Source organism: Chiloscyllium plagiosum, unplaced genomic scaffold, assembly GCF_037043375.1.
Source record: "Chiloscyllium plagiosum isolate Xiang-an unplaced genomic scaffold, Cpla_swu_hap1 HiC_scaffold_36, whole genome shotgun sequence".
Classification (NCBI taxonomy): Eukaryota; Metazoa; Chordata; class Chondrichthyes; order Orectolobiformes; family Hemiscylliidae; genus Chiloscyllium; species Chiloscyllium plagiosum.
The window spans coordinates 4600704-4614991 of record NW_028270174.1 but is presented as its reverse complement, the minus strand read 5'-3'; the positions used below and the strand labels follow the sequence as shown (position 1 = coordinate 4614991).

The 14288-nt window shown below is 44.8% G+C and overlaps 1 protein-coding gene across 4 annotated transcripts in view; it reads right to left on the bottom strand.

The window, feature by feature from the left end:
* slc4a4a (solute carrier family 4 member 4a) overlaps positions 1 to 14288 on the bottom strand; it is a 266877-nt gene that overhangs the window by 147775 nt on the left and 104814 nt on the right. For all 4 annotated transcript variants that reach the window (XM_087979895.1, XM_087979896.1, XM_087979897.1 and 1 more), the window contains exon 4: positions 354 to 486. In XM_087979895.1, the coding sequence (XP_087836021.1) occupies positions 354 to 486 (133 nt within the window). The remainder of the gene's footprint in view (positions 1 to 353; positions 487 to 14288) is intronic.

The window sequence follows — 14288 nt, the reverse complement described above, 5'->3', positions numbered from 1 at the left end:
TAGAAGCTCTCAAGATCTGATGGTGCACAGAGTGCAGACTCCACCCTTACAGCTGGTGTGAGAATCCTCATGGTACAAACAGTTGACACTTACACAATGGACGGGTTTCCCTGTCTGTCTATATCTAAACTCTGTGGGGACTATGTATGCCTCAACTAACATCTCAGAAACAGATCGTCCAATCCTTTGCTGTTTGGTGCAGCTTGCTTTGTACAAATTACCCGCTCGATACCCTTGCGCTGTAACAATGGATACATGTCAAAGGCACTCCAGTATCGCCTGTGGGTCATCCTGAGCTCACAGAAGCTGGGTCCTCATCTGAGATTTTTCTGAACAGGAGAAGGTTTGCTTGCCTGGCTGTTTCCTTCCATTCCATCTCCTGTCCATCCACGGCCAGGAGTTCATCCAATTCCGTGAAGAGCTGTGGGGCTGGACTTTCGTCATCCTCCCCCAAGATGAAGCGAATCCTCTCAGCAGCAGGTGAGACTGCAAAGACAAAGTTACTGCGTTTCATAACAATGGCTCACATTTACATAGCACCTTTAACACCGTTACCAACATCCGCAGAGTGCTTCAAAGAAACAAAAATCCACCTAAAGATTTAACACTAAGCTCCATAAAGGAGAAGGGAACCAGAGGTGTATGCTAGGTAGAGTGTGTTAAAGTGCGAGAGAGAGAGGTGATAAGGTTTAGGAGGACAGTATTCCAGAGTTCAGGACCCAGGCAGGTGGAAGCCCAGCCACCAATGGTGCGGTTAAGAAAATCTGGGCTGCTGATGAGGCCAGAATTGGAGAGGGGCAGATATCTCTGAGGGATATAGGGTTGGAGAGAATTACAGAGGAAGAGGGGAAGTGGGATGATTTATTAACAAGGATGGGAGGCTCACATTCTCTTCTAGTGTCCAGGGGTACAGGGCCTCATGGTGAATGTCCCAGCCTATAATTAACATTCCCTGTTCATCTGACATTGTTACGTCGCACTGACCATTCTCTGTTATGGCGTTCAAGGACTTGTTATAACACAAGGTGGTGACGGAGCTGGGAAAGACATGTACAGGAGAATGAAATTATTCCAGCACCCCTGGAATAATTGCCTGTCGCAAAGATATTACGACAGTTGTTATGGGGGATTTCAACATGCAGGTAGACTGGGAGAATCAGGATGGTATTGGACCTCAAGAAAGAGACTTTGTGGAGTGCCTCAGAGATGGATTCTTAGAACAGCTGGCGCTGGAGCCTACCAGGGAGAAAGCAATTCTGGATCTGGTATTGTGCAACGAACCAGAATTGATCAGGGACCTCGAAGTGAAGGAGCCATTAGGAGGTAGTGACCATAATACATTAAGCTTTGATCTGCAATTTGAGAGGGAGATGGTACAATTGGAAGTGACAATATTTCTGTTGAATAAAGGGAACTATGGAGCTATGAGGGAGGAGCTGGCCAAAGTTCAATGGTGCAATACCTTAGCAGGATCAGTTCATTCCAAAAAGGATGAAAGATCCTATGAGGAGGCAGGGTGGCCGTGGCTGAAGAGGGAAGTTAAGAAACATATAAAGTTAAATAGAAAAAGTATAACATAGCAAAGATAAGTGGGAAAACGGAGGGCTGGGAAGCTTTTAAAGAACAAGAGGGGATTACTAAGAAGGAAATACGCAGAGAAAAAATGAGGTAGGAAGGTAAATTGGCCAAAAATATAAAGGAGGATAGTAAAAGCTTTTTTAGGTATGTGAAATGGAAAAAAATGGTTAAGACTAAAATTGGGCCCTTGAAGACAGAAACAGGGGAATATATTATGAGGAACAAAGAAATGGCAGAAGAATTGAATTGGTACTTCAGGTCTGTGTTCACTGGGGAAGACACAAGCAATCTCCCTGAGGTAACAGTGGCTGAAGGACCTGAACTTAAAGGAATTTATATTTGCCAGGAATTGGTGTTGGAGAGACTGTTAGGTCTGAAGGTTGATAAGTCCCCGGGGCCTGATGATCTACATCCCAGGATACTGAAGGTGGTGGCTCAAGAAATCGTGGATGCGTTGGTGATTATTATCCAGAGTTCGATAGATTCGGGATCAGTTCCTGCGGATTGGAGGGTGGCTAATGTTGTACCATTTTTTAAGAAAGGTGGGAAAAAGAAAGCAGGAAATTATAGACCAGTTAGTCTGACCTCAGTGGTGGGAAAGATGCTGGAGTATATTATAAAGGATGAAATTACGACACATCTGGATAGCAGTAACAGGATAGGTCAGAGTCAGCATGGATTTATGAAGGGGAAATCATGCTTGACTAATCTTCTGGAATTTTTTGAGGATATAACTCTGAAGATGGACGAGGAAGATCCAGTAGATGTAGAAAGCCTTTGATAAAGTCCCACACAGGAGGTGAGTGAGCAAAATTAGGGCGCATGGAATTGGGGGCAAAGTACTGACTTGGATTGAAAATTGTTTGGCTGATAGGAAACAAAGAGTAGTGATAAACGGCTCCCTCTCGGAATGGCAGGCAGTGACCAGTGGGGTACCGCAGGGATCCGTGCTGGGACCGCAGCTTTTTACAATATATATTAATGATAAAGAAGATGGTATTAATAGTAACATTAGCAAATTTGCTGATGATACTAAACTGGGTGGCAGGGTGAAATGCGAGGAGGATGTTAGGAGATTACAGGGTGACCTGGACAGGTTAGGTGAGTGGACAGATGCATGGCAGATGCAGTTTAATGTGGATAAATGTATGGTGATCCATTTTGGTGACAAGAACAGGAAGGCAGATTACTACCTAAATGGAATCAATTTAGGTAAAGGGGCAGTACAAAGAGATCTGGGTGTTCTTGTACACCAGTCAATGAAGGTAAGCATGCAGGTACAGCAGGTGGTGAAGAAAGCTAATAGCATGCTGGCCTTCATAACAAGAGGGATTGAGTATCGAAGCAAAGAGGTTCTTCTGCAGCTGTACAGGGCCATGGTGAGACCGCACCTGGAATATTGTGTGCAGTTCTGGTCTCCAAATTTGAGGAAAGACATTCTGGCTATTGAGGTAGGTTCACGAGTTCAATTCCTGGAATGGCGGGACTATCTTATGTTGAAAGATTGGAGTGACTGGACTTGTATACCCTTGAGTTTAGAAGACTGAGAGGGGATATGATTGAGACGTATAAGATTATTAAAGGATTGGACACTCTGGAGGCAGGAAACATGTTTCTGCTGATGGGTGAGTCCCGAACCAGAGGACACAGCTTAAAAATATGGGGTAGACCATTTAGGACAGAGATGAGGAGAAACTTCTTCACCCAGAGAGAGGTGGCTGTGTGGAATGCCCTTCCCCAGAGGACAGTGGAGGCCCAGTCTCTGGATTCGTTTAAGAAAGAGTTGGATAGAGCTCTCAAGGATAGTGGAATCCAGGGTTATGGAGATAAGGCAGGAAGAGGATACTGATTGAGGATGATCAGCCATGATCATATTGAATGGTGGTGCAGGCTCGAAGGGCAGAATGGCCTACTCCTGCACCTACTGTCTATTGTCTATTGTCTACAGGCTCAGTCCCACAACCACTCCATTACACACAGACTCTTCATTCTAAGTGTTTAGTCCGTCTGGTTCAACTAACTACTGAAAATAAATATGTGAGCAGACATGCAGTCAGGAAGTGGGAGCACAATTATATTAACAGACGAACATGAAAACTAGGAGCAGGAGAAGGCCATTCAGCCCCTCCAGCCTGTCCCACTATTTCATACAACCCTAGCTGATCTCATCTTAGTCTCAACTTCACTTCCCTGCCCGCTCTCCATTACCCTTCAACCTCTTATTAATTAAAAACTTGTCTCTCCCCTCCTTAAATTTACCCAAAATCCCAGCATCCACTGCACTCTGGGAGAGAGAATCCCACAGATTCATGACCCTTTGTGAGAAATAATTTTTTGTCATCTCTGTTTTAAATTTGCTATCCCTTATCCTAAAACTCTGACCTCATGTTGTAGATTGCCTCACATGAGGAAACATCCTCTCTGTGTCTACTCTGTCAATCCCCTTTAGCATCTTACAGACCTCAATTAGATCACCTCTCACTCCTCTAAGCTGCAGGAATACCATAGCCCTGCTCTCTCTTGAGAGAGAGAGAGAGACACACACAAACACACACACACGACTGGTCACCGTGCCTCAGGGCGAGGGGAGAGGTTGAGAAGGAGAGTCCTTCATGGTAACCTCAGCTGGTGAAGGGAACTGAACCCATGCTGTTGGTGTCACCTGGTATTGCAATCCAGGCATCCAGCCAACTGACCCTATAATGATGCACCTAATGAGAAACACTAATAATTTATATATATGGCAGTAATTCCCTGCTTTTAACAGTATTCGTCATTAGCTTAAACTAACCATTAAAAATTCCAACTGAAAATTGAGGAGAAATGTCTTTACCCAGAGTATGGCGAGACTGTGATAACATGTTAGCCCAGGTTGGGCCGAATGGTCTCAATACAAGGAAGAGGAAGCTGAACAAACAGGTGAGAGCAGGATGAGAACGACATATTGACATTGAGTTTGTTGGAGATTGGGTGGGAGGTGGTTTCTAGGCACTCGAACATTGGGATAGTCCAGTTTGACTCAGAGGCCCTGTAATTTCCACAGGAGGTTATTCATGAATAATTCCACTCAGCAGAAATAAATATTGAGTCAGTTCTGCCCTTTGTTCAGTTGCAAACTGACTTCTGCAGAAAGCTCTGAATTAATTTATCTTTACAATTTAGTTTCCTGGCCCAGTGATTTCCCATTGCTCTGACTCAGAGGGTAAATACTACCTGGGTCTCAGGTCAGAGACCTGACTCTGGAGCAAGGTAGGGTCAGATTCTCTCTCAAGGTGAGGACCTTATGAGAGGCAGTTCAGTTTTATCACAGTTACTGTGAAGTCCACGACAGATAAGCTCAGAGCACTGCAGGTAAAAACAATGACTGCAGATGCTGGAAACCAGATTTTGTATTAGGGGTGCTGGAAGAGCACAGCAGTTCAGGCAGCATCCGAGGTGCAGTAAAATCGACGTTTCGGGCAAAAGCCCTTCATCAGGAATAAAGGCAGAGAGCCTGAAGCGTGGAGAGATAAGCTAGAGGAGGGTGGGGGTGGGGAGAAAGTAGCATGGAGTACAATAGGTGAGTGGGGGAGGAGATAAAGGTGATAGGTCAGGGAGGAGGGTGGAGTGGATAGGTGGAAAAGAAGATAGGCAGGTAGGACAAGTCATGGGGACAGTGCGGAGCTGGAAGTTTGGAACTAGGGTGAGGTGGGGTAAGGGGAAATGAGGAAACTGTTGAAGTCCACATTGATGCCCTGGGGTTGAAGTGTTCCGAGGCAGAAGATGAGGTGGGTCAGTGGTTAACACTCTCTTTCTCTTGAAGCATGGTGGATATCGTTCGTGTACCACTTCAGACTCGAGCTTAGAATCTATTCTAGGTGCAGAGCTGAGGGGGCTGCCCCTGAGTCCAATGTTAAACTGAGGTCACCTCCCTCTCTGCTAGCAATAACAGACCCACCCCAATGTTCAACAGACAGCAGGGCAGCTTTCCCTGTGGTCCTCAGTCCAACACTCATTCCTCAATCAATAATGACAAAGAACAGGATGATCGGGACATGACTGGAATGTTGAGGTTCCCGTGAATAAATTAACAGCATTTCCTTATAGCACCAGAGGCAAGAATTTGAAATTGCTTCATTGATCCTCAAAACACACTGAGACGTAAAACATGCTATACAAATGCAGAGTTTTTTTTGTAAGCATACTCTGACATTTCTCTTGTCAGTAAGGAACTGAGTGGATAACATCACCATTCTATAATGAGGGCAAGGACACAATGGCTGATCAGAAATCAATGTATTACATCAAACGTCTCCCAACCCAGATGAACTTGTCACTGACCCATCAAAACTGGTGAACCAGGAAGTGTTCACATCTGACCACGAGCTTGAGCCATCTTTTCTTTCATTTATAAAAATCAATAAACCTTTCATTCAACTGAGGAACAACAGCATTTACATTCTGACAGTGGTATGAACACTCACTGAGTGAGGGAAAACCTGGCGCTGTTCTGGTTTGGGCAGAGCAGGGTAAGAGGAGATGAAATACAGGAATTCAAGATTACATGAGATTCCGAGGTGAATAAGGAGAAACTACTGGCAAGTTTCAGGGAGCGATGGACTTGCACTCCAAGATCCCTCTGTATATTGGAGCTCCTCAGGATTTGGCCATTTACTGTATACTTTCCTCTTGCTTTTGACCATCCACAGTGCATCACCTCACACATGTCTAGGTTCATGGTTCCTGGTGGAAACATCGACTGCCCTGCTCCTCTGATGCTGCTTGACCTGCTGTGCTTTTTCAAGCTCCACACTATCAACTCTGACTTTCCAGCATCTGCAGTCCTCACTATCTCCATTAAACTCCATCTGCCATTGCTATGCCCAACCTTCCAACTGATCCGTATGCTCCTGCAGCCTTTTGTATCCTTCCTCACTATCCACAACTCCACCAACTTTTGAGTCGTCTGCCAACTTATTATTCAGAACACTGCCATTTTCATCCAAATCATTTACATAAATTACAAACAACAGAGCTCTCAGCACTGATCCTTGTGGAACACCATTGGTCACAGACAACTAGGGACAGCTAATAAAAACTGACCCATGTCCAACCAGTTGATAAAACAAAAAGTGGAACTAAAAGCAGGGGAGCACCGGCTAAAATAATTCGGGGAGGAATTAAGTAGAGTTCTACACATAGAGGGTGGTTGTGATCTGGAACACACCGTTTGAAAAAGCACTAGAAGCAGAGGAACCTCCAACAGGTTCCTCAGAAAGGAACAGGCTTGCTGGGATATGGGTATAAAATCAGGGGAGGCGTGCTCAAACACTGGACAGCTCTGTCAAAGTGTGATGGGCCGAATAGCCTCCCCTGAGCTGCAGAAATCTATTATCCAAGAGAAACGGGGCCACTTGACTGTGCCACCAGACAGCCTCAGTATCTGAGTAATAAAACTAAACCCTAGAATGAGTCACAGGTGGAGCAAATTAAGGAAAAACACACACACACACAATGGACGTGTAGATTTTAGGTTCAGTCACAGGTGCAAATCATGGGGCATAATTAACCGGAACATTCTAGACGGCAGTCAAAACCTGCAAGTCATTTTCGTAAGATATTCTGATTGGGAGCAACCCTTGTACCTTCTATGTGCAATGTTGACACTTTGAGCTGTGCTGTCACTCAAAATCCAGCACGACAAGGGTTAAATCCAGAACTGCTCACTGGCTTTCAATTCATTTTTAACATTCCTCTTGTTTTTTCAAAATGCTTATAAATTACCCCAAGCCCTTTCAGACAAACTACTCCACACAGCCTTACATTTGACAGAAACTGCTGAATTCAAGATTCATTTCAAACAATTTCCAGGGAAAGGGAATGAAAGAACAATGTGTGAACTCTGAGGATGAAGCTGCAACACACTGCTGTGAGCAAAAATCTGAGAGAAAATTCCCAGGGGCGTTAAAAGAAAGTTGTCTTCTTTGTGTTCATTGCCTTCTGTTAATTCACCCAAAAATATATTGGGGTTTGGGGAGAGGGAGGGTGTGTGGTTTAGGCTGACCATGCATAATTGTCCAATCAGAAAGTGAAGGGTTTTTGGCTTTCCAATTGACCACAGGAAGAGAATGATTGGAGCAAGTGAGGATGAACATATTGGATGGTGGTGGGGATAGCGGGGAGCAGTTATAAACCAATCAAAGTTAGCAACCCAGAGCTGAGGGAGGATGAAGCCAATGACAGATACGATGCAGATGCTCGGTATTCCCAGTTTCCGGTGGGAACATCAGGTCTTCAGGCTAAATAATTCCTTATTCCAACCTTGCGGCACAAAACAGCTAGTGTGGAAAAATGGGCGAATCAGAAACTGGGGTAGAGACTGCAGTAAACAAAACAGCATATTTCACAACCTCAGGGTGTTCCAAAGGGCATTAATGGAGTTAATGAGTATTTCAGAACTGTAATCACTGCCAGAACACTGGAAGGACAATACTCAAGCTGTGCACAGCAAGATCTCACAAACAACAATGTGTCAATTTGGTTTTTAGTGATGTTAGCTGAATGTTCATTGACCAGAATCAGGCCTGATCGAGTTCTTCAGCAGAGCTTCCCATTCCTTCAAGTGAAGACATTTCTTCCAAAATTATCAAGAGCCTTATAGCACAGGACACTAGCCCATTGCCGGGAATCAGTTTAGCTCAGTTGGCTGTATCGTTGGTTTGCAGAGCAGTTCGATACCAACAGTGTGGGTTCAATTCCCATCACTGGTTTGAAGTTATTATGAAGGACTCTCCTTCCCAACCTCTTCCCTCTCCTGAGGGCTGGTGGCCCTCAGGTTAACCACCACAAGTCACTTCTCTCTAATGAGAACGTGGTCCCTCTGGTCTGGCAAGACTGTGGTAACACAACACACACCAACCAGTTGTAATAGCATAAGGATTAGGGAAAGTCGTCAGAGGGATACTGGGAATGGCCTTTACAAACGTGAACATAGAGGAGGGAAGGAGTTACATATACAGAAGAAGAACCAGTAAAACCAAACAATATCTCACACTGAATAAAAACTGCAGATGCTGTAAACCAGAAACAAAAACAGAAGTTGCTGGAAAAGCTCAGCAGGTCTGGCAGCATCTGTGGAGAGAAATCAGAATTGAGAAAGGGTCACCGGACCCAAAACATTAACTTTGATTTCTGTTCACAGATGCTGCCAGACCTGCTGAGCTTTTCCAGCAACTTCTGTTTTTGTTTTTGGTAATGTCGCGTACTGCTCTGGCCCGTCTTGTGTACCAGTACCTCCACTGAGAAGTGAAGTTTCCTGGCTTTCTTTCCCCTCTGGGTAGTTTTGACAATCTTTGTATCCAAGAGCTGGAGTCAGAAACTATGAATTCAGTCACACCACCAACATAGCCTTCAACAGTCAGGGCACTGAGGGTAGAAGTTGGGAAGTTATGTTGCAGTTGTACAGGACGTTGGTGAGGCCGCACTTGGAGTATTGTGTTCAGTTTTGGTCACCTTGCTACAGGAAGGATGTTATTAAACTGGAAAATGTGCCGAAGAAATTTACAAGGATGTTGCCAAGACTCAATGGTCTGGGTTATAGGGAGAGGTTGGACAATCTAGGACTTTTTTCTTTAGAGTGTAAGGGACTGAGGGGGGGTCCTTATAGAAGTGTATAAGATCATGAAAGGCATGGATAGGGTGAATACAGTCAGTCTTTTTCCCAGGGTTGGTGATTCGAGAACTAGAGCGCATCAGTTTAAGGTTAGAGGGAAAGAATAAAAGGGAACCTGAGGGGCAACTTTTTTACACAGAGAGTGGTATGCATACAGAATGAGCTGCCAGGTACATTATCAACATTTAAAAGGCATTTGGACAAATACATGGATAGGAAAGGTTTAGAAGGATATGGGCCAAGTGCAGGGAAATGGGGTTAGCGTGGGTGGACATTTTGATGGGCATGGACCATTTGGGCCAAAGGGCCTGTCTCCATGGTGTAGGACTCAATCTATAAGGAGAAAGGTGTTGTAAATTTGAGGAAGATGGTGGTGAAGCCCTCCCACCTCTCCATCCCAGTGAGAAAGCCCCTAGTCTTCTTCAAAATGGTGGCCAAGAGATGATCCCACTGCAGCAGCGTGAGTGTTAATGTCAACACTGATGTTCCCAGTGTGTGACCGATGGAGTGCTGAATTGGAGGGCCGCAGCCTCTCACTCCTCTGGATGAGCAAGTGCTCCTAACGAAGAGTTACTGCATCAATCCCCTCTCAGAGTAGGGTTCTGCAGGGACTGCTCTATCTAGTGTGGGACAGGAAAACCACTTCCTGGTCCAGCTGGAGGAGGCTCTTGCAGTTAACAAGACAGAGTTTATTCTACTTTAGCAAAAACTAGTTACAGGTAACATTAGTAACGTAGACCGCTTAGCGGTTTGGAGGAGGCCCTAGATGTTCAGACTCACTCCTCAAGATCCCAAGTTACTTCACCCACAAGTCCATATGACATCATCATAGTGGATGGTGCTTATGGCACAGCTCAGCGTTAATCCTTTCAGGTCCATCAACAACATGCTGCATTGTCATGGTGCCATCTCTCGAATGAGATATGAAGGCCCCTTCAACCTGCTTGGATGGGCACGAATGAACTGAGAGTGTTATTCTGAAGAAGAGCAGGAGAAATCCACCATACACTCCTCCCCCCCCCCCCCCCCACCCTCCGCCCTCCCTACGGTCCTGACTGATATTTACCCCCAATCAACATCGCCTAAAGCAAATAACCTGGTCAATGTCAGATTGAGATTTGCAAATTGGCTTCCTACTTTATTACAGTGATTACGTTTCAAAGGGACTTCATCAGTTGTCAAGTCTTTTGGAATATCCTGAGGTTGGGGGAAGGTGCTACCTAAATGCAAATCCATTTTTCTCAGGTTAGAAGCAGCTAATATTGTAACTGAATACACAGTGCACCAACAGTGCAGCATTCTGATTGGTGGATGGGGATGTATTGAAGATTAAGGAATGGGGATTGAACTGATGATGTTTTGACTCAAGAGGCAAGGACGCTACTCATAAGAAAAAGGAGCTGGAGTAACCCACATGTCACACTGCACCACTCAATATGGTAACGGCTAACCTCAGCCTTCCACCCTATTTTCCTGCTACTCCCTGTATCCCTCAATTTCCAGAGAAGCCAAACCTCTGGCCATATCCTCAAACACATTCTCTGATGGGTGTCCACAATCCTCCAAAACAGAGATTCCGAAAGATTCACAAACCTGTGGAGTGATGTGACTGCTCCTCATCTCAGAAACATGGGCATTTGGGTGGATTCATCTTTAAAATGTCACAAATGGGTGTAGAAAATAATCAAGAAAGCTAATGGAATGTTAGCCTATGTATCGAGCGGACTAGCGTGTAAGGATGCAGAGGTTATGCTGCAGCAACACAAAACCCTGATGAGACCCCACTTGGAACACTGCAGGCAGATCTGGGCTCCACACCTAAGGAAGGACAGACTGGTCTTGGACGTTTACAAGAATGATACCTGGACTTCGGGAGTTACATGTGAGGACAGATTATACAAGTTAGACCTGTTTTCTCTTGAATTTAGAAGGTTAAGTAGTGAAATGATCAAATTTTCAAGATATTAAGTGAAAATGACAGGGTAGGTAAAGTTAACCGATTCCCACTGGTTGGGGATTCTGGAACTAGGGGCATAGTCTGAGAATGGGGGCCAGGTTCAGGAGAGATATTAGAAAGCACAGCTACACACAAAGGGTGGGAGAGGTTTGGAACTCTCTTCCATAAATGACAGTGGATGCTGGATCTGTTGTTAATTTAAAATCTGAGAGAGATGATTTTTTGTGAAGCAAAGCTATTAAGGGATATGGACCAAAGGCAGGTATACAGAGTAAGGCCACAGATCAGCCATGATCTCAGTGAATGTCGAACAGGCTGGAGGGGCTGAATAGCCTACTTCGGTTTCTATCTCAGTCCTAAATGAACAGCTCTTTACCCCGACAGTGTGGTCTTGCATTTAGACTCCCCACCAGCGATTACAATCTCTCAAAGTCTATCTACTCTGACAAACCCTCACAGAGCTTTCTCTGGTTCACTGAGGTTTCCTCTCATTTTTCCATCTTACCTCCTGAACCAAGCAAAGGGGAAAAGAATCTTAGAACAATTTGTTAACTTACTAACTTGGGTGACACAGCAGTGTTGAAGTTTGGTACAGAATGGTCATGACTCCACCAGGAGCGGGAAGGAGTTAATGATTGGGATTACCTGCCTGTAACCAAGCCCTGGCTAAACAGTAACTCTTGGTAACCACATCCACACATAAATGTTTAACAACTTCTCAATTACATCAGGCTTTCAGCAAGTATAAAGATCAATAATTCATACATTTCATAATCTATTTTAATATCAGGGCAAAATCTAGACTATCAGTGGGTGTGGTCAGAGCAAATTCAGAGCTATTCACAAATGGCTTGTTTTATTCTTCAAGGGCTGATATTTTAGAACGTAGGACATTGGAATCTGTGTTTTTCGATCTCAATATTCTTGCAAATGGAAATAGATTCTCCCTGTCTGCTCTATCCAGACACTTCCATCAATCCTGCCCATCTCCACAGAAAATCCTCCGAACTTTCCCAATCTGTCCTCATAACTGAATGCCTTATCCCCAGAACCGTCCCCAAACCTCGGACTCTGCACTAAAGTGTGGCACCTAGATTGATACACAGTACTCCAGCTCATGTCTAAATAGTGCCCTAAATATGTTTGTCATAAACTTGTTACTCTTTTATCGTATGCCCCTAATAATACAGAGCTGAAAATGTGTTGCTGGAAAAGTGCAGCAGGTCAGGCAGCACCCAAGGAGCAGGAGAATCGACGTTTCGGGCATGAGCCCTTCTTCAGGAATGGTTCCTGAAGAAGGGCTCATGCCCTAAATGTCGATTCTCCTGTTCCTTGGATGCTGCCTGACCTGCTGCACTTTTCCAGCAACACATTTTCAGCTCTGAACTCCAGCATCTGCAGTCCTCACTTTCTCCCCTAATAATACAGCTCAAGATGCGATAAGCTTTGATCATCTCACTCACCTGGTTCTGCTGCCTTCAACAATTAGATTTAGTGAATGTTTGCCTGGCCAGGTAAGGACAGCATCTCCTTCCCTGAAGGACATTAGACTTTTTCACTTGTTAGACCAAGTTCCTCTGTCCTTGCAGCCACTGTAGAATTGTGCACTTTGTTTTGTCTCCATGTACTTCCTCCCAAAATAAGTCACTTCACACACCTCCGCATCTCTCACCTACTCACCTGCTGCAATAAGTTGTCTTTGTCCTTTTGAAGTCTATCCTGTCCTTCTCACAGTTCACAATGCTTCCAAGTTTATGTCATCCATAAATTGTGAAACTGCAGCTTGAACACCAAGGGCTTGATCGTCAGCCTTAAATTGCAGCCTTACCAAGCACCTCAAATACTTCCATTTATTGGAGTCATATTAAACTCAGAATGTTAACTGTTTCTCTCCTCACATATGGTGCCAGACTTACTGAGTTTTTCCAGCAGTTTCTGGGTCTGTTACTTCCAATGGTAGCTAGTTTCACATTCCCACCATTCTAGGGGTAAAGACTCTTTGTTCTGAATTTCATTCGTGACTGTCTTGTCTTGTCTTGAAAGCTTCTCACTTTTGCTTCCTCTGTGAGTGGAAATATGTCTTATGTGTCTACATGTTGAATTATTTTAGGTCCTTCTATAATGTCACCCCGTCAGCTTTCTCTACACTCGAGTCCCAGTCTGTTCATTCTTTCCTGACATGTGTTAAAGGGGTCAGGGACAGGTCTTGCAGGGAGTGGATGGGGGAGCTGAGGGAAGGGAGTTACTGATGACAATAACTGTCAGCGGCCATTTTGCACCAAGCAGCCCAGGGAGCAGGGGTATGAGGAGTGAGGATGGAGGAGACAGTGCAAAGCCAATCTCCCCTTCTCTCACAGATGGTCAGCAGCACCATGAAATGGAGCCCGGGAGGTTCATCACGCTCCATGTTCCTGCTATTTCCACAACTGTGGTTCAGGGGAGCTCACAGCCAAAGAGGTTAGAACCATCAGGAAAGGCTGAACAGGCCAGGACCCCTCTCTCAGAAAAGCGACGGCTGAGGGGATGAGCAGAGGGAGCCCAGACAGATGGGCCATCACCCAGAAACCCAGTAACAAATTCAGAAAAAGGTTCTCCACTCAGACAGTGGTGGGAATATGAGCTCATTGCCACAGCTGGTAGCTGAGGTGATTAGAATGTCACATCCAAAGGGAAGCTGGATCAATACCTGGGGAACGAAAGAACAGGAGATGTTGTTGGTGTGACAGACTGATGTGGAACAGAAACACTAGCAGATGGGCTGAATGGCCTGTTTTTGTAAAAGTCAGTCCAGTGAATCCTGATGCCAACAATAATGCCTATCTTTCATTCTCATGACTTGAATTAAGGCCCCATCTTGCCTTTTATCCACCTCAAAGGCAGAGAGATGGAGCTGGATTTTACTGGTTTACCTTGACCGTACTCTGGGATTCCCAGCTGGTTAGTCCCTGGAACTTTTATCTTCAAACACCCAAAGGTCATTGATCCAAACCCTCGACTGAGAATGAATAGAAAGCAAAGCCCCCCAACCCCGAGGGGCAGAAACACTCTGGCCTTCTGGAAGATTCTTAAGATCCAGCCCCTATATTTTTTTTTAATATTTTT